The sequence below is a fragment of the Erinaceus europaeus genome, chromosome 17 (genome assembly GCF_950295315.1).
Source record: "Erinaceus europaeus chromosome 17, mEriEur2.1, whole genome shotgun sequence".
Taxonomy (NCBI): domain Eukaryota; kingdom Metazoa; phylum Chordata; class Mammalia; order Eulipotyphla; family Erinaceidae; genus Erinaceus; species Erinaceus europaeus.
In genome coordinates this window covers 54,768,993-54,791,567 of record NC_080178.1, presented here as the reverse complement: position 1 = coordinate 54,791,567, position 22,575 = coordinate 54,768,993, and the positions used below count along the sequence as shown (strand labels likewise).

The window sequence follows — 22,575 nt, the reverse complement described above, 5'->3', positions numbered from 1 at the left end:
CTGTACTATCCAACAATGACGACAACAATAATAACTACAACAATAAAACAAGGGCAACAAAAGAGAATAAATAAATAAATATTTAAAATATATATAGTCTATGGAAGAAAGAATGAGAGAGAGAAAAAGGAAGAAAGAGAAAGCAAAGAAAAGAAGAAGGAGACAACAGCAAATGCAGTAGGCTAGGTGCTGTCCTGTCTGACCCCCAGTTTCTGTCTTTCAGTCCCCACCCACCCCATCCCCACCCCACTGTCTCAGTGGGATCTGTTCTGTCTGGAATCTAGTTTTAATTAATCTGCTCAGCCATTTGCAGGTTTAAAAAAAAACGGGCTTCCGCCAAGCAACTTTTGTTTCCCACTAAAAAAAGGTGTGTGTGTGTGGGGGGGCACATTTCACACCAAAATGACAATCTGGAGTGGTGACCTTTTGACACCAGAAGAATAAATCCTTCACAAAGAAGGCCTCCTGTGGCTTCTGATGCTGTTTGGCTACATTTATGCTGAGGCTCCACCACTGCCAGGAAGGAGAGAGGACCCTTCTTTAAACCAACATTTCCATAAGAAAGACCACCTTCTCCCACCTCCCACCTCCGCACTCACTCTGCAGGCACCCTTCAAAGTCCCAGGCAGCCCCTTTGTGGAAGGATTTCCCCACCCCTTCCTGGGGGCTTTCTACCTTAGGGGCTCTTGAACCTGCCAGGCTTTTCCAAGAGAGGAATTAAACTAGTTGTAAAGAGCTGTTTAATTAAACCCTCCCCCTCCTACCCGAGAAGTTGCTGGAGACTTCTTTGGATTTCTAGGCTGTGCCTAATCACTGTGATTTAGCAGTCCCCAAGATTTGATTACCAGGGCCCAGAGGAGTGGTTTGCTTGCTGGGCCTTTGTCCTGCTTGTTTCAGCTTCAAGTCACTCCAGGCTCACCCTCCCTGAGCGCCTGGAGTCTCCCGGGGATAGGCAGAGTGGTCTAGAATTTCAGGGGGTGCCCTTGATGGGCCTGGATATCGGAGCAAGAGGGACAAAGTTGTGGATGGTGAGCACTCTGCCCTGGTAGCCCGCAGCTCTGCTCTCCAGCTCAGCCCAGGGCAGTTTCTCCTTCTGCATGGCCTAGTACTACATGTGGGAGGGAGATTTGGCAGTGAATAGACCCGGAGGCTGGGGAGTTCGCATTCAGTGCAGGCCTGCCACCAGCCGCAGTACCCTATGCTGGAGAACACTCTTGTTTTTTCTTCCTTTATCCCTACAACAGGAGTCCAGTACACCATTCCAGGCTAGAGTCTGCCATTCCCATGGATTAAAGTCACGGGGTGGGAGTTTAAGACTGATGCAGTTATCTACAGCATATGGGGAGAGCTGTACACAGAGTCTCCTATGGCCACACTGTGCCCCCTCATGAATTATCTAGCTCTCTAAGTCAGCAGCTCTGGTCATCAGCTCCCAGGGCTGCAACAGCTCCAGCTCCCTGCCTCATTGTCTCTACATCTCAACAGCACCCTCTCTAAGGTCTTCAGAAAGTCCTCTAGAGTCCATTAAAAATCCCCCAAAGTCCTTGGAGCTTCCTCACACGCCCGCTTTTATATGTGGGGTGAACAAAAGTGTCAAGGATCCAGCAGCTTTTTCCCAAGGTCACAAGAGGGAGATGCAGACATGTGCACTGGTGAGTATGGCCCAAGGCCACAGAACATGCTTAGGTACCTACTATCTCTGGCAGGAAAGCCTGATGGTGTGTGGCAGAAAGTCCTGACCGAGTTCATTTTTTTCTCACAAGCCCCTTGCAGACAAACTTTTGTGCCACTAGCATGCATTGCAGCCGTGCTATCCCTGGCAGCTATTGACCTACTAGTCTAGTAGCTAAAAGCTGCTGTGCTAGGAATTGGTGACCAAATGGGGTTTGTTCTGCCTGGCTGCTGTGGCCACTTTTGGCATCAAGAACAAGGAGAGAAGCCCTCTGTTGACTTGACGAGGAATCTGTCTAGCTTCATGACAGGTCCCAGCTGTCTGGGTGTGTTGCTTGGGCTGCAGAGTCATTTCTCCTGGGAGGCTACCAGTCTCCTTCCAGGAAGCTGGAATAGGCAGCCCAGCTGCAACAGAGGGAAGGACCTGGCAGCAGGGAAGTGTCAGAGAAGTCAGAGTGAGAAAGTGGCTCTGAAGAAGCCTGCATTCTGCCAAGTGTGCTGGCTTCTGCCCCTCAGCCACTATTTTCAGATAGCAGGAGCCAGTGAGCATGATGCTGTGGGCGTGGTGCTCTGCTGAGAGAGACATGCATCAGGGGTCCAGGCAAGACAGATGCAACACAGAGTTCCAAGTGTCTGAAAGTGAGCAGTAAAAATCCTGACTGACTCCTAAGAGTGTGACACTCCTGTGCTCAAAAGTGTGTGTGTGAGAAAGAGAGGGACAGGGACAGGGACAGGGAGGGAGGATGCATGTTCGGGGAATATCTCAGCAGGTAGAGTATAGGACTTGCTTGCCTGAGGCTCTGAGTTGGATCCCCAGTTCTGCTTGTACCAGAGTGGCACTTTATCTTCTCTGTCATTCTTTTTCTCTCTGCTCATCTGAAACTCTCTCTGTCTCTTATAAATAATAAAGACTTTTTTTTTTTAAAGAGAGAATAAATAGAACTTTTCTTCCTTCTAGGATGGAAAGGGTAGGCTCTGCTTGGCTGGGTGTCAACTTTCTCTGACAAGTTCTAGTTTGTGACATTGTCCCTGACTTACAGAGCATAGACTGCAGACAGTGACAGAAAATGTGACACATGTTTCCTAAGTTTTCAAAATGCAGCCTGGGAGGTTGGTGCACTCGTAGCACACTGGACTGTAAAGTATGAGGTCCTGAGTTCGCTTCCTGGTATTGCATGTCCTAGAGTGATGCTCTGGTTCTCTCTCTCCTAGCCTCTCTCTCATGTAAATGAGTACATCTTTTAAAAAGTTTCTTTTTATTTTCTTTCTTTCTTTTTTTTTTTTTTTTTTTTAATACAGGGTGATTTATGCTTATGTGAGTCCTGGGAGACTTGATATTTTCTGTACTTGGCAGTAGTGGGGAGGTAAAGTTTTTATAAGGAAAACCTTCAGCTGCCTTAGTAACCACTGTTCACGTTCTGCCCCTTCCTCACCAAGATACTGCTCTTTTTTCTTCTCTTTTGCTCCATTCAAATGTCCCTTCATTTAGCCCCTCTGCCTTAGGGTATTCAAATATTTTGGGCACCTGCTTCATTCTCTTCTAGTTGGTACCTCACAAATTGTGTTTGCTTCCCCACCCCACCCCCATACCCATCCCCAACCCCACCATCAAAGTAATCTACCATTGTTTCATTTCTTTGAGAATAAACTGGAATAAATGCCTATGCAATCCCCAGAGACAAAGTGAGTATGTGCCAAGTTTTGTTTTTCTTTTTTAAAGTACATGGCAGCTCTCAACCCGCTTCAGTGTTCAATCAATTCCTGTGCTCATCACCACAAAGCACACAAGTGAATGACTCCTGCAGCAAGCCCCATGCACCCAGAAAGCCAGATAATCTGAGCTCTGTCATGGATGGGAAGCTGACACATCATAGCCCTGCAAATGCCTTCTGAGAAAGCACACTTTGGTAAATCACAGTACTTTCTAACAAGCAGCAAGAATGTCCAGCTTCAGAAAGATGTGACTCTTTATCCTCCACACCTGGAAAATCATCTGCAAATGAGCCCTTCCAGAATCTTCCAAAGCCGTGTCACTGATGGATTCCAGATGCTTCGCCTAATCGCTGATGCTCTGCTCTCTACCTCAGAAAGCCAGTTATCTCAACCCATAAAAGAACACTCTGCAGCTCTGTTTACTGGGTCTTCCTTCTGAGTGTCTGTCACATTAATAAGCCCACTGTTAAAGCTATGGCTCTGGGGCTTGAGAATCCTTTCACTTGTATTGATAGTTATTCTTTTAAAAGATTATTAGTAATTTAATATTGATTTACAAAGTTATAACAGGGATATATTTTCACACCATTCCCACCACCAGAGTTCTGTATCCCCATTCTCTCCATTGGAAGCTATAACAGTTCTCCCAAGGTTGCAGATATAGGTTAACTATTATTTCTACAGCTATCTGTCTATATTTGTACATATTTGCCCTTCTTTTCCATGGTCCTGTCTTCTATTTCTATCCAAGTCACACCTACACTTATTACTACTTCCAAATGCCCTTCCTTTTTTTCTCTTCTTTCTCCAGGTCCTGATGGGATTGGATTTCAGAGCCCTCTGTTCATCTCCCCTCTATTCTCCCCCACTGGGAGTATGGACCACATTTTTTAAAAAAATTATTTATTTATAAAATGGAAACACTGACAAGACCATAGGATAAGAGAAGTACAATTCCCACCACCAGAGCTCCATATCCCATCTCTTCCCTTCATAGCTTTCCTATTCTTTAACCCTCTGGGAGTATGGACCCAAGGTCATTATGGGGTGCAGAAGGTGGAAGGTCTGGCTCCTGTTAATTGGTTCCCCGCTGAACATGGGCATTGACAAGTCAATTCATACTCCCAACTTGCCTCTCTCTTTCCCTAGTGTGGGCAGGGCTCTGAGGGAGCAGAGCTCCAGGACACATTGGTGGGGTTATCAGTCCAGAGAAGTCTGGTTGGCATCATGTTAGCATCTGGAACCTGGTGGCTGAAAAATAGTTAACATATAAAGCCATACAAATTGTTGATTAATCTTGAACCTAAAGGTTGGAATATTGCAGATTTGGGGTCTCCATTTTGGAAATAGCTAGTAGGTCTATTTTAGGTATATTCCAAAGGGCCCACGACTTTATTAGTTTTTACCTGAGTCTGATGTCTGATATGCAGGTGTAACCAGGTTATTGTCTGGGGAGATGATGTCATGGTTGGAAAAGGGCTAGAAAGCTGGATCAGGGAAGAGAGTAGCTCCCAAATAGGGAAAAAGTGTATAAATATTGTTGACTATAAACCTCATCGATTTGATCTGGGGCCCATATTCATCATGGGAGCCCATACTGTAACGTCTACATCCCTATAGTGGACCAAAATTCTTTATGGGGTACAGAAGGTAGAAGGTCTGACTTCTGTAATTGCTTCTCTCCTGGGCATGGGTGTTGGCATCTTGATCCATTGATAGTTATTCTTAAGTGCAGATACTAAGTGTACACACACACACACACACACACCTTAGGTATTAGTGAAACTGTGATAAATAAAGTGGTAGTCCTTTGTCCTTACCTTTCCCACTCCTGGGTTCTACTCTCCAGAAGCCAATAATTCTTCCAGCTGCTTCCCCTGATTCTTCCCTCCACATTTTAAGATGATTTAATATCTTTTTAAAAATTTAAAGGAGAGAGGCCAAGAGATACCAGAGCATTGCTCAGCTCTGGCTTATGCTGGTGCTGAGAACTGGCTCTGGAACCTCAGCGCCTCAGGCATGAGATGAGAGTCCTTTACATAATCACTATGCTATCTCCCCAGTCCTTATCAATTGTAGATGTTACCTGTTGATTTCTTGCAGTTGGAGATTTCTAGGTGACCTACTCTCCTTATCCTTTCTGTATTCCCACAACCCTAACATAACTATATTCTTGTAATAGTTGTGGGCTAAACACATAGTCATTTGGTTATATCATTATGATTATGTAAATATGGCGTGCTTTCGACTTGTCATTTTTTTTCTCCTGAGTCAAGTAGCACATTTTTGCCTTGTATGTTTTTTCTTCCTTCCTTCCTTTCTTCCTTTCAGTTGTTAATTGTCTTTTATCTCCTTGTCTGAGAAATTATAAATGGCACCATGTGGTTAGGGCAGGATACTTACTATAAGGATAATGGTGAAAGATGAGGCTGCTAAGTGTGCAGAAAGGGGCTTGAATGCCAGCTTGAAGAGTTTGTCTTTTGTCTTGAGGGCAGTAAAGAATATGGAAGGGCTTTAGATAGGGCAATAAGCTTCTGAAATTTTCCTTGATGACTGTGTGAAGAACTCCATGGAAAGAGTTCTCCAGCTAACAGAAACCAGTTTTTGTTTTTTAATTTAAAAAAGGAGACATTAACAAAACCATAGGATAAGAGGGGTACAACTCCACACAATTCCCACCACCAGCTCTCCGTATCCCATTCCCTCCCCTGCTAGCTTTTCTATTCTTTAGTCCTCTGGGAGTATGGACCCAAGGTCCTTGTGGGATGCAGAAGGAGGAAGGTCTGACTTCTGTAATTGTTTCCCTGCTGAACATGGGCGTTGACTGGTCAATCCATACTCCCAGCCTGCCTCTCTCTTTCCCGATTAGGGTGGGGCTCTGGGGAAGCAGAGCTCCACGACATATTGGTGGGGTTGTCTGTCCAGGGAAGTCTTGTCGGCATCATGCTGGCATCTGGAACCTGGTGGCTGAAAAGAGAGTTAACATACAAAGCCAAACAAACTGCTGAACAGTAATGGACCTAAAGGCTGGAATGGTGTAGATGAAGTGTTGGGGGGTACTCACTGCAGACTATTGTGTACTTTTGCTTTCAGGTATATATTTTGCCCTAGTTTATGGATATGTGTGAACATATGCTCTATCTCACGGGACCTGGTCTATATCTAGGTTTTGGGACTCTATTAGGAAGTGAACCGCTTGGAATGGAATTAGAGAATACTATGAAAGGAAAGGTCTCACCCAAATAATGAAGCTGAAGGGATGTTGTTCCACACCTGAAGTCTGAAGTGAATCATGCTGAGGTGGTACTTGTTGCATTGATTAGGTTGGGATTGGCGGATGCAGTATTATTTGGTATGAATTAAGAGAAGCATGCAGGAAAGTGCGCCCCACCCAAAGGTTCCAGGACTGGGGGAAATATAGGCTCTATAGTGGAAATGTGAGGTTCCTGCTGCTTTAGGGTCCAAGAAGACAATAGATAGTTATTGTTATAATCACATTATTTGGTAATTGGGTTAACTTTGAAAAATCCCTTTGTTAGGATTTGCTGTATAATACCCAACATCACCATAATTTATGTGCTTTGACATTATTTGTATATAGCTGTGCTACAGTTGCTTCTGTTCTCCCTGGTCTAGGCTTTTGAGAGAGTCAACATATCAAAGACTCAGCCTATGTATTAAAAAAAGACTCAGTCTGTGCTTTAAAAAGTTTGAGACATACAATCAATTTTTCCCCTCTCATATTAATTAACTAGTGATTTATATGACTACAATTTAATAGGAGTGTACATAAACACCATTCCCACCACCAAAAGACTGTGACCCATCCCTCCCACCCTCCAACCCCCGCCACCCCAGGAAGCCAAATATCCACCCTCACCCTCACCCCAGGGTTTTAACTTTGGTGCCCTACTCCAGATTTAGTCAAATCCTGCTTTTAGTTTCCTTTTCTGTCTTCTTTCTCAACTTCTGTTGATGAGTGGGATCATCCCATACTCATCTTTATCTTTCTGACTTAGCTCACTTAACATAATTCCTTCTAGCTCTGTCCAAGATGGGTCAGAGAAGGTGGGTCCATTGTTCTTAATAGTTGCATAGTATTCTATTGTTCTTAATAGCTGCATAGTATTCCATTGTGTATATATATACCACAGCTTTCTCAGCCACTCATCTGTTGTTGGGCACCTGGGTGTCTTCCAGGTTTTAGCTATTATGAATTGTGCTGCTATGAACATAGATGTACAAATATCTTTTTGGTTGTGTGTTATGGAGTCCTTGGGATATATCCCCAAGAGAGGAATTACTGGGTCATATGGAAGGTCCATGTCTAGCCTTGTGAGAGTTCTCCCGACAGCTCTCAACAGAGGGTGGACCAGTTTACATTCCTACCAGCAGTGCAGAAGGGCTCCTCTGTCCCCACAGCTTATTCAGCATTTGTTGCTGCTGTCCTTTTTGATGTATACCATTCTCACAGGGGTGAGGTGGTATCTCAATGTTGTCTTTATTTGCATTTCACAGAGACAAGTTTTTGAGAGCACTTGCTATTTCGACATCTCTCCTGCATAAACGAGACCGTCACCAGCAAAGTCCCAGAGTTGGGCTTGTCGGTCTTTCTCCCTATAGTGAGGCCCCCTTATCCTGTATGCCCCCAGGATACACTTGGAATTTCTTGATTGCAAAGCAGCATAAATTGTGGGCAGGCAGCAGGAAAACCATTCTTCTCCATGTGCCCTACCCCAACAGACTTTTTAATTTTTTAATTATCTTTATTTATTGGATAATGACAGAGAAATTGAGAGGAAGGGGGAGATAGAGAGGGAGAGAGACAGAGAAACAAATGCAGTAATGCTTCACCACTTGCAAAGCTTTTCCCCTGCAGGTGGGCCCTTGTGTATTATAACATGTGTGCTCAACCAGGTATGCCACCACCCAGCCCCACTTTTTTTTTTTTTTTAGTAAAAACAGCTAAAGTGCCAATGAATAGATTTTGTGCGTCACATCACCTATCACCAACTAATTCAAATTTATTTTAGCTGAAAATGCCCTGAAGCTAAAAATCACACATTTGTCAGTTGGTGCTTCTTGCTTTGTTTTACTGATGGAGAACAAAGCTTGAAGTGAACCAAGGAGTGAAGAACATAGAGTAATAATGAAGACTTGGAAGATTTCCCCAAGTAAGAGTTGAAGTTAGGGTGAGTAGCTATAGTGATAGGTATGAAATTCATTGCTCAGATCTGTCTGATGGTGGTTTGGAGGTTTGAACCTGGGACTTTGGAGCCGCAGGCATGAGAGTCTTTTTGCATAATCATTATGCTATCTATCCTCCTTTCAATTCTGCAGAATCACAGCCTTGCTATCTCAGCCTGTGTAGTTTCACCTCACGGTTAAAGTCCATGAAAAGAAACTGGTAGCCACCAGGCACTGTGCAGATTCTGAGAGAGCGTCTCTAGTCCCCACTGTGACTCTTTCACACACAAGCTGATTGGGTTGGCTTCCTCAGTCATTTAAAAGTGCTGTTTGTGCAGAAAAGTGTTGTTGTTGCTGTTTTTCCAGGATTTCTGCTGTTTTCATTTTTAGTATCACCAACTTCTTTCTGAGAGAAAACAGGACTTGCCCAAAGGTGTCCCATGGGTTAGATCACAGGATTAGGATGTAAAACCAAGTTGATTGACTCTCGTTAGTGAGATGCATGTGAGAGCAACTGTATTTAAGAGAAAAATGTCAGCTGCCAGGAGATTATTTGGGTCCTAAGAAAAGGAAACCCACTTCACAGGCGGTGAAGCAGGTCTGCAGGTGTCTGTCTTTCTCTCCCCATCACTGTCTTCCCCTCCTCTCTCCATTTCTTTCTGTCCTATCCAACAATGACGATATCAACAACAACAATAACTGCAACAACGATAAAAAAGGGCAGCAAAAGGGAAAGTAAATAAATATATAAAAAAATCATAAAAAAAAGAAAAGGAAACCCAAAGGTGGGGTGGACGTCCAGGCTGGCCGCCCCAGGGGCCCACAGATCCTTTCTGTCCCTTCAGGCTGTTCCTCCTATGGCTGTAGGGTCCTCAGAGTAGCCAAGCAGAGTGCATTGCTGCTGTTTCTTCTCAGCAGCCAGAGTCTAAAGGCTTGTCTCTCTTTGACCTTGTTTGTGTCCTTGCTTTGCTTCTCTGTGTCTCACACATGAGTTAGACCAGCTGGTATGTGTCTTCTGTTTCTGAGTGATCTCACTCGGCCCTTCCCATATCCAACTGTGTCATAGCAGAGCAAGAGCTTTCTTTTCTGCAGCTAAGGAGTTTCCCATTGTATATTTGTACCATAGCTTCTCCGTGCACTCATCTCTTGTTGAGTACCTGGGTTGATTCCATTTCTTGGTTATTATCAGTAGTTCTGCAGTGAACATAGGTACACGTATTTTCATTCAAATATGTATTGTTTATTTGTTCCCCTGCATAGATAGCCAGGAAGGGAATTGCTTGATCCTTTAGTAGTACCACTGTTAGTTTTCTGAGACACCTAGATACTGTTTTTTCACAGGAATCTAGTCAGTTTACAATGCCAGCAGTGTGAGGGAGTGGGTGTTGGTTGTATTCTGCTTTGTCCTCCATTTGAGAGGAGAGACCAGAAATCCTTGCCTATTATGTGCTTCTCTCAATGGCCAGCATACAGCAGTTGCTCAAACGTGTAGAGTCTGAGCCTTGGCCCCTGTTCTAAGGAGGCAGTGATGTGGGTGGGCGAGGCCCTGTGCTCTGGGCACCACTTCCAGCCAGGAGCACTACCAGCTATTCCCTTGGCACCACTCTGAAATCTCCCTGACTCCCCACTTACCCTCTCTGGTGCTGCTGTTGGTATTTTGTGCTGGAGGGATGCTCTTGCTGAATAAACTGCCTGGAATCCAAAGTTCAAGACCTTTGGGATTATGCCAACTGCCTCTGTACACATTTGTCTGAGCAGTACTATGTGCTGCTTTGTGTGGATTTTATGGCACTGTTTGAAGGATTTCCTTTCTAACTTAGATACCTACCTCTGGACAAGATATTGAGTGGAATTACCCTTATGTCCATTTGTCCAGTGCTCTAGAAGTGTACTTCTCAAAAAAAAAAAAAAAAGTATACTTCTTACTTTCCTACTAACATTCACATCAATTGTTTGTTTAATTTTTTACTTATTCCTTTTTGTTGCCCTTGTTGTTTTATTGCTGTAGTTATTATTGCTGTTGTTATTGATGTCATTGTTGTTGGGTAGGACAGAGAAGAAGGGAAGACAGAGAGGGGGAGCGAAAAGATAGACATCTGCAGACCTGCTTCACCTATTGTGAAGCGACCGTCCTGCAGTTGGGGAGCTGGGGGCTCGAACCAGGATCCTTCTGGTGGTCCTTTCACTTTGCGCCACCTGCGCTTAACCTGCTGTGCTACTGCCATACTCTCACATTCACATCAATTGCATTTCCAGCAGAGCATTGCATGGATGCTGGGGAGAAGTCAAGATTTTATTTTAATTATTTCTTTGTTACCAAAACTTTACTGCTGTGGACTTTTTTCATGGGGGGTGAGGGGTGGGGAGAAGAGAGACACCAGCACCAACAACAGCACCAAAGCTTCCCTCAGTGTGAGGAGGGCCAGGCTGAAACCTGGGTCTAGTACCTGGAAAAGCAGGTAAACTTTCTATGTGAATTGTCCTGCTGCTGCTGCTGCTGCTGCTGATGATGATGATGATGATGATGATGATGATGATGATGATGAAAAAGTAATATGTAGACATACTGACCTGGTTAGGGACAAAGGCAACAACCCAAATAGAGCTAGACACCAAGTAGCATTGCAGAAGGAACAGACTGTCATTAAAATCTTTTGAATGGAGTAGACCAGATTCTTCATGTTCTGCCTCTACTATTTTATTTTATTTTATATTTTATTTTATTTATAAAAAGGAAACACTGACAAAACCATAGGATAAGAGGGTTACACCTTCACATAATTCCCATCCTCTCCCTCGTTACCTTTCCTATTCTTTAACCCTCTGGGAGTATGGACCCGAGGTCATTGTGGGATGCAGAAGGTGGAAGGTCTGGCTTCTGTAATTGCTTCTCTGTTGAACATGGGCCTTGACAGGTCAATCTATAGTCCCAGCCTGCCTCTCTCTTTCCCTAGTGGGGCGGGGTTCTGGGGAATCAGAGCTCCAGGACACAGGTTGGGGTTGTCTCTAGGTGGGGTTGTCTGTCCAGGGAAGTCTGATTGGCATCATGGTAGCATCTGGAACCTGGTGGCTGAAAAGAGAGTTAACATATAAATCCAAATAAATTGTTGATTAATCATGAACCTAAAGGCTGAAATAGTGCAGATGAAGAGTTTGGGGGGAGGTTGTTTCCAATTTGTAGATAGCTAGTAGGTATATATTAGTTATATTCCAAACGGCCTGTGGCTATACTAGTTTTGTTTTGTTTTTTTTTCCTCTGAGCCTGACATCTGATATGCAGGTGGATCCAAGTTACTGTCTGGGGAGATGATGCCATGGCTGGAAAAAGGACCAGAAAGTGGATCAGGGAAGAGAGTAGCTTCCAAATATGGGAAAGGTGTATAAATATTGATGACTGTAAACCTCATCGATTTGATCTGATCTGGGGCCCATATTAAGCTTAGGAGCCTATGTGACTTCTGCATCCCTATAGATATGAGCTCACATTCTGTGGTCATGTGTAGGAAAGTTCTAAGCTGCCCCAATATCAGGACCCATCTTCCTCAGGTGGAAGATCCCTTCAGAGGATGGAACATTCTCTACCATTGTTGATCCAAGTTGAGGGCAAGGTCCTACGGGAGCTCACAAAGGGGTCTATTGTGTTGTTCCTGATAGAAATGACCAGTAACAATGGAGAGAGGAATTTATTCGAGGTCTAGGCCCATCATGTCTGTTTGGAAATCTCCCTGAATAGGGCCTAGCTGATGGGGTTCTGCCTCTACTCTTACTGCCCCTACATGCTTGATTATCTTTTCCCACCACTTCATCCTCCCTCCCTCCAATGTCTCAGGAGGAGTTCCCTGACACTGGAAAGAAGATTCTGCTAAGTGCTGCTGCATGTTGGCACCTGCTGGGAATCCTTTGTCTTCTTGGCTGCCCATCCCCATGTTTCAAGAGAGTATCTGTCTCCTCTAATCCCCTCACATTCTAAGGACACCCTGCATGTGGCAGTTTCCATCCTGCTTCTGTCCCCAGCAGGAGACTGGCACCTGGTTGAAAAGGCTGCAATTCCTGCCTTCCATGCTGGCCCAGTGCTGTCACACATCACATTGCTTGGGAACAGGGTGTGCCCACAGGTTTGGTGGTTTTGCCTCTGTGTCAGGGAAGAAGGCTGGCTGTGGTCTCAGGGCCCTGGGGTGTTCATGATCTTCAGAAAGAATATGAGATCACGAGTGAGACAGACAGTGTGTGAGCCCTGCCTTGTGATGGGCCAGGATGAGAAGTGCCTGGAGTCACTGTGCCTACCTTTCCCTGCTAGTCCCCCCCAAAGAGTAGGATCCCCTAGCTGTGCTGTTTCCTGCCTTGCTGGGAGCTGGGCTCACAGGGGCAGAACTGGGGGTTCACAGAAGAGAGACCTGTAATTGTAATGATAGCTCAGGCCTGCAGTAGGCAAAGGAGTGGCCAGATCATGTCTGCTCTCAGGGTGCTAGCGTTTTCAGTGCTGGAATTCCCAGAGAAGAGTGAGATGTGGGTCCAGTCCAGCTGTTCAGGACATGGTCACTGGGCACACAACATCCCCTGCCCAGATGTCAGCTCTCAGGATAGATGAAGAGGACAGAGCCAGGCATCCTCCACATCCTACCTAGGCCCAGGGAGTCCTGGGCTGTGACTCAGGGCCAGAGCACTGGGTACATAGCTGGACTCACTAGCCTGACTTCTCGCCACCCCACTGTGTCCCTTTCACACACATCTCTATGTGGGATGATGGGAGCTTTATATCATTTAACCTTTCCTGTAGTTATTAGTTCCACTTCTCAGTGTGCAAGTGGAAACTCAGAGGTGTGGTTCAGGAGGTGGGCCAGAGCCAGGCCATTTAAGGAACTGTAGACCCAAACCTACAAAGCATGACTATTTCCACTGTGTCATGATAACACTAACATACAAAATTCATTCAAGATAGATCTTACATTTTACCTGACAAAGCAAAATAATATCTTCCTGGGCCTGCATCCACCTCTTGCTGGAGACATCCCAGGTCAACACTTGCCCTTACCCAGGCCTCAGTGTTTTCATTTGGGAAGAGAAGAGGACGGTAGTCAAACATTCCAGAGCTGGGGGCGGGGCAATGTGGCACAGTGGTGGAGCACAGGATGCAGGCTTGAGGTCCCGAGTCTGATCCTCAGCACTGTGTATGCTATGGGTGGTGCTTTGAGTTATTCTTGAGATATCTCTCATGTTAATTAATGATCTGATTGCTAATTCTTTCATGCTAACAGTTAGCTCCTCCCTTTATGTGTAATAGATAAATCACTATTTTAAAAACAAACTATGATTTCTGGGGCATAATAACTTACTTGGATAGTGTGGTGCTTTGTCACATGCACAGTCCAGGGTTGAGCCTGGTCCCCGCCATATTGGAGGAAGCTTCAGTGCTCTGGTTTCTCTTATGGCCTCTCTACTTTGGTCAGTAGTAATAATCATGATTCCCAGCACTGTGGCCCAGGTCAGAGTGCCTGTGTGAGAGCTCCCTGGCACTGTGCCTGGCACAGGGGCTCAGCAAGTGCCTGTACAGAGAGACAGTTGGACAGTAGTTCTTTTATGCTTGTTAAAGCGAGTGCTCCACAGGTAGGCTGTCTTCCACTTCTGAGAATTTTAATTCTTAATTCCCAGGGAGAAAGGAGTTGCTATGCTTAAACCACACTGGAAACCACTGCCCTAAAATTACCAAAGAAAGTGAGAAGTTGAGATATGGAAGGCTGTTCTTTTACAAATCTTATTTGGGGTCTTGGAGGGTGGGCAGGGAGATAGCACAGCAGTTGTGCACTCAACTTAGTTGCCTGAGTCCCACAGGTCCCAGGCTCAATCCCTGACACCACCAGAACTAAGCAAAGCTCTATCTGTCTGTCTTGGTTGACTTATAAAAATACATCTTTTATTTAACTTAAGAAAAATTCGAGGGAGTTGGGTGGTAGCACAGCGGGTTAAGTGCAGGTGGTGCAAAGTGCAAAGATCAGCACAAGGATCCCTGTTCGAACCCCTGGCTCCCCACCTGAAGGGGAGTCGCTTCACAAGCAGTGGAGCAGGTCTGCAGGTGTCTTTCTCTCCCCCTCTCTGTCATCCCTTCCTCTCACCATTTCTCTCTGTCCTATCCAACAACAATGACAGCAATAACAACAATAATAACTACAACAATAAAACAACAAGGGCTGGTTAAGCACACATATTACAGTGTGCAAAGATCCAGGTTCAAGGCCCTGGCTTCCACCTGCAGGGGGAAAGCTTCACAAGTGGTGAAGCAGGGCTGCAGGTGTCTCTGTCTCTATCTCCCCCATCCTCTCAATTTCTCTGGCCCTCTGCAATAATAAATAAAAAAATATTTTAAAAAACAAGGGCAACGAAAGGGGATAAGTAAATATTTTTTTAAAAAGAAAAATTTATTATTGTTTTTGTCTTTCATGTCAGATCATAGGGCTGGCAGGGACAGTGTTTTGGTGGTTCATCAGGTGGTATATTTGTAGCACCTGGAATAGCAGGTGCTCAGTAAATCTCTGCTGACTAATTCTGTTTGCTGAATTTGGGATGTCGGGCTCAGGTGCTCCCAGCCATGCCCTGCTGACATCATGTGTCTCTGCCCCAGATCACCCGGGCGGCCTGCAGAACCACCCGCGGCTCCGGACGCCCCCTCCACCGCTGTCGCACGCCCACACCCCCAGCCAGCATCATGCGGCCTCGGTGACCTCCCTGAACCGAGGCAACTTCACCCCCAGGAGCAACCCCAGTCCCGCGCCCACCGACCACTCACTGTCGGCAGAGGCCCCGGCAGGCGTGCAGGAGCCCGGCCACACACAGGACAACTGGCTGCTCAACAGCAACATCCCACTGGAGACCAGGTGCGTGCGGGCGGGGGCCGGTGTGGGCAGGTATACTCTGTGAGTGGGCAGCTGGCAGGTGCAGGTAGGTATACTGGCATAGGAGGGTAGGTGTGGGCAGGTATGCTGGCATGGGTAGAAAGGTATGGGCAAGTCTGCTAGTGGCAGGAGCAGGTGTGCTGGTGGGCAGGTGTGCTGGTGGCTCATGGCCAGGTCCCTGGCTCTGTGGGGTGCCTGGGCTAGTAGGCCTGCTGGAGGTTTGGCCTGGGTCAAGTCCTAGACCTCTCTGGGTCTCAGTTTCCCTGTGTCCACGGGGCACTACTGACTGGAGGTGAGGTGTGAGCAGGTTGCATAGGGCAGTGGCAGAGAGTAGACCTGGGGCGGCAGTGTGGGGGTTGGGTTCCCAGCTCCGCCTGCCCCTGTAGCTGTGCAGTCTGGGCCAGGTACCTGCTGCTCAGTGCTCCCACCTCTCCTGTTCCTGTGCCCTCAAAGTGCCAAATATGGACTTGTCAGCCGTTGGGCTCTCGGGCATATCATGTGATGTCATACTCACAACCATGTGACGTGAGTATCCTTGTTTTTAAGGCAGCTCCACGTCCTTGCACAGCTGTGACCACAATACTTGGTGTCCCTTCTCATTCTTCTGCTTTAGAGAAGGAGGAAGTGAGAGGCAGAGGGAGAGAGAGAGATACCCCAGCACTGCTCTGCCATTTCTGGAGCTTCCCCCAGAGTGGTCTGTGCTATCTCCATGTGGTGTCAGGACTCATGCATGCCAAAAGGCATGCCCTTTACGGGGTGAGCTGCCTCCTGGCCAGTGGTATGAGTGCTGTGGTACAATCAGGTAGTGGTGGTGGCTTGCCCAGGACACATAGGCAGATCAGACTGGAGCTTGGGGACCCTCACTGGTGAGTGCTGCTCCTTCCTGCAGCACAGCCTCCCAGCTCGACTCCCCCATTGCTTCTCTGCAGCCTCTATCCTGCAGCAGCCCTTCTCTGCCCAGGCCCAGCTCTTCCAAAAAGGAAATGACTGTTTGAGTTACAAAAAAAATGCCCAAACCTACTGGAGAAGATGCAGAAAGCAAGGAGGGAGGTGAGGATCAGAAGTGTCCACAAGGCTGTCACTTGTGGGGAGCACTGTTGGGTTGAACTCCACGGCCTCGCTGGCTCCCTTGAGCAGAGAGTGACAGGCCCGGGGCTGGCACAGCTGGAACCTCTCGGTCTTCTACCCTCTTTCTGACCATTGCGGGAAACGTAGCTTTTACTCCTTCTGCTTCCTGCTCCTAGTCTGTGAAGCGAGCCAAAGCCACGATGCTTGTAAGGAACTGAAGCTAGTCTGCACTGCACAATGGACCCCCTGGCTCTGCCTGGCACGGAGCTGTGATGCTCAGGCTCTGGACAGGTGCGGCACAGGTGGGGACCATTTGACTCCAGTCAAGTTGCTTTTGTAGGAGCAGGTTTCTCTGTGCTATGACCCAGCCTGCCAGGCCACCCAGTCTCTGCATTAATGCTTCTATCCACAGCTTTTAAAATCATAAGTGACTGTCCCACAGTCTTGGAGCTGAGTCACTGCATGCATGTTGCCTCTCCCAGGGGCTCCTAATCAGATCTCTGTTCTTTCCCATGTAGCCAGAGGCTAGGAGAAAAAACAAACAAACAAAAAACCAACCAGTAAAGAACCAATGGCCCTGATTCTTGAAATGGAGCTAGTGGCTCCCAGTAGCTCTCTCCTGCTGCTAGTTGCTCTGGTTCATTTCTCTCACTTAGGATCAAAGGAGGTGATGCTCTATTCTTTCTTTCTTTCTTTTTTTAAGCAGGGATGGGGTGGGGGCAGCACAGAATAGGAAGCTTCACTGGCAGTGAGCTGAGAAGCCAGGCAGTGGGCCCTCCTGCTACCTTGCCCTGGCTCACTAGCCAGTGCTGCTTGCCCTCTCATTGCTTAGACCACCTGGAGCTTTACTGGCTTTTCTCATCAACTTTGTTACTCAGGCTAGAAATGTTCATTGTGGAGTAGTTAGAAATGCAGGTAAGCAGGGGAGGGGTGGTGGCACACCGGTAGCGTGCACTCATTACCATGCACAAGGGCCTAGGTTCAAGCCCCTGGTCCCTACTTGTGGGAGGTAGGGGGCAGGGGCTGTGGGGAAGCTTCAAGAGTGGTGAAATAGGGCTGCAGTTGTCTCTCTTTCTCCCCCTCTCTCTCTCTCTTCTTTCTTAATTTATTTTTAATCTCTATCCTAAATAAATAAACATTTTAAAAAGGAAATGCAAATAAACAAGAAGAGACAACTGCCTGATTTCTCCAGCAAATGGTAACCATTATTAACATGCTGGCATATACTTAAACACCGTGTCATCCCTGTAGCTAGTTAAACAGAGACAAGATGTGCCTACATGCACATATATACTAGTCAGCACATGTGTGCGTGTGGATATACCTTCGTTTATATAGAGAGCATCCCCCCAGTCCTTAGCACTTCTGTGCCCCTGTACCTTTGCACATGCTATGAAACAACTTTCTGTCAGAGTTACCCTCCTTCGCTTCCTCCTCCTCACCTTTTGGTCTAAGTAAGCTTGTTTGTTCTTGAAGACTCCTATGAGCCTTTTGAGTTAAGACTTCTTCTGTGCCCTCAAAAAGACAGCCTGAAACTGGAGGGTGGGTCTTCATGCTGTGAATTAAGCCAGAAGCTACATCAAGGCAATGAGCTCTGGATCTCCCAGGGGCCCACTGTGCCTGGTTGAGGACACAGAACTTCCAGGGTGGATGCAGACTAAGAGGTATCGGGGTAAGGCTAGCAGACAGAATCAAAGGGCGTTTTGACATGTTTGGCAAGGCAGGAGGGAGGGTGGGCTTCAGAGTTCCATGCACCCAGATGCCTGGCTTTAACCTTAAATAGCTGACCTCAACCTTTCACAAACCTGAACCTTCACTCCCCATCTGTAAGTTGGGGCAAACGGGCTGGGTGATGTGGACTTCGTTAAACGCGCACGTGCAAGGACCCAGGCTGGAGTGGGACACTTTACAAGTGGTAAAGCAGGTCTGCAGGTGTCTATCTTTCTCTTTATCTCTGTCTACCTACCCCTCCCCTCTCAATTTCTCTCTGTCCTGTCAAATGAAATAGGAAAAAAAAAATAATAAAAGGAAAAATGTCCACCAGGAGCAATGGATTCATAGTGTCATCACCGAGCCCCGCAGACAACTCTGGTGGAAAATAAAATAAAATAAATAAAATAAAACAGGGCTAAGTATTCATGCCTCTCAGATAAGGAGAGGAATTGATGAAATATCCTACGGGAGCATATAGCACAACTCCTGGAATTAAGAGCAAGATATCTGCTTAGCTAGTCAACCCTATCAAAGCCACACAGAAAACATTTATTGAGTCTCCACTATTTAACAATTCTGAGGAAAGAGTGGCTTCTACTTTTGCCATGCTTTGAAAAAGTGGGCCTAACACTAGGATTCTGGGGGCATGTGTGACAGCCTGTTCCCTCTAGTTGAGTGGTTCAGAGCACAGGATTGAGGATTAGACCCCCTACCTCAGCGCTCACTGACAATGAACCAAGACCTTAAACTTTTTCCACTCTAAAAGGGAATGGAATATTAGAAGCTTTCTCTTTGGTTATTTGTTGCCTCATGAGAAAGTACTCCAAACTGTAGTGACTTAAAAATATTTCACAGTGTGAGGAGTTTAAGAGGAGCTCAGCTATTCTGTTCTGTTCTGCTATGCTATGAGGTGTAGATGGAGGTCTGTTGGGGGGTCTTAGCTGTGGATGGCTGGTCTGAAGAACCCAAGATGGCTGCATTCACATGCACACTAGGGAGATGGCTGAGAACTGGACTTATGGGCCTGCTCTCTGTGACATGGTTCTTGGAGTATCTCCAACTGGTCCTTCCCAGTGGGGATTATGACCTCACACTGAGGGCTCCACAGCCCTGAGACACAAGCCATTAACCCTTTTAGAAGCTCGACCTTGAACCCACCCATCTAGGGTAGCTCTGCCAGAGATTGTCTAAACAGGCATGGGCAGGAGGGGGAGGAGACCTTCACAGAGGGACAGCAGCCATCCTTTCTCAAAAGGATTGGTGCCAAGAACTGTCTACCACCCTTAAGCCACCATACCCCCTCCCGGGGCAGCTGTCACCACTTCACAACCTAGTGTCTGAGACTGTCTCAGCACAAGCCACATGCCCTGCTAACTTGCAGGCAGTGCTGGTTGTGCAGAAAATAATTACTTACTGCCCCTGGGGGCATGACAGCAAGACCCTGCAGAGAACAGACTTTGGCAGGGGGCTGAGTGACCTTAGAGAGGTAAGCACAGGCAGCATGTCTTGCTTGAGTCACTCTTAGGAGCCCCAGGGCGTATCACCTGAGATAACTTCATATACAGGTGACATGAATGAGGAAACGAATGAATGAGTAAGCGAGTGATTAAATGAATGAATATACCTGAGTCACACTTGAGTAGGGAGCCACACACACTTCAGTTGGGAGAGGGAACTTGTCTTGGTAGATAGACCTGGTGCTGTGTGACTGTGTTCAGAGCAAGTGAGAGCCTCTCCCCCAAACCCCAGATGAGCTGGTGAAAACAGAGGGCCCTGGGAGTGTAGCTCTCACAGGGGGTGGGGATGGGAGTGGGTGGTCCTGGCTAGACCTCAGCAGACCAGGGAGGCCCCTCATGGCAGAGACCCCTTCCCTATCTGTCAGGTGGAGTCTGTGTGTCGAGTTTAAAACAAGGAGCCAAGCATTCCCATAGCAGCTGTTGAATGAGCAGGAGGACTTTTGGCTTCATGTTGGCTGGAAAAGAACGCCTAGCAGAAGAAGTGGAGATAGGACCTGATTCACCTGCTCCTTCCTCTGTACCCTCTTGACATGGCACCAGGGTAATGGAGTTCTACCCAGGAGGCCTGTGCTCCCCGGAGCTGGGTATGCTAGTGTACGAAGCCTGGCTACTGCCTCTATGGGCCACTCTGACAGGAGCCATGTGCTTCTGGCCTCCCAGTCCCGGATCCACTTCCTTCATGCTCTGCGGCATTAGACGCCTAATTGACTTCCCAGGGACCATGCAACTAATGGCCTGTCAGGCGTCTGTGCATGGGGGCAGGGGGCCATTCGAGCAGAGGCTGCCAGACCTGGACTCTAGCCCAGCTCAACTCAGGCTTGGGCTGGGAGCCCAGGGCCCATTTCCTGGTCACACTCAATCTGGGGAAAGACCTGCCCCCCTCTCAGGAATGGGAGACCACCCTACAGATTCCAGGCCAAGCCCAGTATGGTTCCCAGAGTTGAGTCTGGCTCAATCCTGATTGTGGCAGGGAGTCCAGAGGGACAGCTGTACCGACATTTGCTGATTCGGTCACAGGCAATCATGAGGCACAGTCTTTGCCATGTTTAGTCTGGTGAGGGAGACAGAACTGTGAGTGAATGAGTGAGTGAGTGAGTGAGTGAGTGAGTGAGTGAGTGAGTGAGTGAGTGATGAATGAGTAGAAAGGGGACACTGTGGACATAAAGGAGCACTGGGAGAAGCTGGCAGGAGGGAGCTGCTCTCTTCTTGGGAGCATCAAGTAACAGTCACAAGCACTAAGGGAGCCCTCAGCATTTCCACCTGGCGGGTCCCCAAGATCCAGGGTACCCACAAGAAAGCAGATGTTCTGCAGAAGCCTGATAGTTTCTACAGATAGTTTAGGCCCAGTGAATGTAGTTTCTACAGATAGTTTAGGCCCAGAAGGCTGGTAAAGGGGACCCTCCAAGCCTGAGTTCCCAGCCTCCAGCCAGGAGCAAGCTCAAAAGCAGACCTTGCCAAGACCAGCAGTCAGGAACTGAAGGCTCAGAAGCACAGAAGAGCTCAGTAACTCACTCAAGAAAGCACAGCTAGAAAGTGGCATGGCCAAGATCCACCTCTAAGCCTTTGGTCACCAGAGATGGTGCCCCCAGGCACTTCTGATGCCACTCCCTGTTCCTGACTACAGCCCCATTGGGCACGCCTGAGGGGGAGTCAGCAGAGGAGAGAGGCCTTCTGAGAGGCAGCATGGTCATATGAAGACGCAGAGTCCCCTGAGAGCTTGGCCTGCAGGAGAGTTGGTTGAGAGCTAAGAGAGGAGAGTCTGGGACCCCATAGTGATGTCAGAAGATGAGTATCAACTGTAGAGAAAAGGGGCTGTTACTTTTCCTTGAGGTGCTAAGAAAATGAAGGTGACCTCATTTTCATTTCTAGGTGGGAGAGTGACATGCTGGAGATACTCCATAATCATTAGCCTCCCTGCTGGGGGCTTGCAAGAAATGCAGGTTCACCAGTCCCATCTGGCATCTGGGATGGGGTGGGGACACTCAGCTGGACACAGGGGGTGGTTCTGATGCTTTAGAAGAGAGTGACTCCATATCCAGATTTTTGGCTTCAGCAGATGCAGGCAGCAGGCCACTCAGAGGGAGCGGTCAAGGGTATGCCCCCCCTTTCCAGCCTGGCCAGCTGTAACCTCCACAAGCCTTGTCTCCTTCCTGGAAAGTGGGGTCCTACTGGCTTCCTCCTGCAGCCTGTTTGGGGGACTGGAGAGGAGTGCTGTTGGAGGACTCAGCTCATGCCTGTGGTGTAGCCTGTCCCCTAGGGGGCACTGTGGTCAGATGCCCATGACGCCATGCAGCTAGAATGCTCCCTCCAGATACGCTGGCCTGGGTGCGCCCCCCCAACCCCCTGCACACTCAGCTTGCACACCAGCCCCCAGAAGCTGTGTCCTGCCACCCCCATCCTGCACAGCTGCATCCACCCCGCGCTATGTGTGTCTGCCTGCCTCCATCGATGCATGACTCATGGCTTCATTCATGTCTCCATGTGTGTGTAGAAACCTAGGCAAGCAGCCCTTCCTAGGGGCAGTGCAGGACAACCTCATTGAGATGGATATTCTCAGCGCCTCCCGCCACGATGGGGCTTACGGTGACGGGTAGGTGACACCCATGCTCTCCCCTCTCTGTGTACCTGCATGCGACCCTAGGCCTCTCCTGGGGAGGGGGCAGGGCAGGGTACCCTGTTGCATGCCTGACCCCAAGTCCATGTTTAACTTACAAGGCTGTGTCCTTGGAACCCCCTGTCCACCCCTCCCCCCTCCCCGCCCCTGCATATTACCACCCATCCCTCGGGTTAATATGCAGCTGCCGGCATCTCATTGGCTG

The 22,575-nt window shown here is 47.6% G+C and overlaps 1 protein-coding gene across 11 annotated transcripts in view; it reads left to right on the top strand.

Moving 5' to 3' along the window:
* The window catches only part of TENM4 (teneurin transmembrane protein 4), a 545,270-nt gene that overhangs the window by 324,031 nt on the left and 198,664 nt on the right, over positions 1-22,575 (top strand). For 7 of the 11 annotated variants that reach the window (XM_060176739.1, XM_060176736.1, XM_060176737.1 and 4 more), the window contains 2 exons: positions 15,188-15,440; positions 22,248-22,346. In XM_060176739.1, the coding sequence (XP_060032722.1) occupies positions 15,188-15,440; positions 22,248-22,346 (352 nt within the window). The remainder of the gene's footprint in view (positions 1-15,187; positions 15,441-22,247; positions 22,347-22,575) is intronic. The other 4 variants (XM_060176742.1, XM_060176743.1, XM_060176746.1 and 1 more) reach the window with 1 other exon arrangement.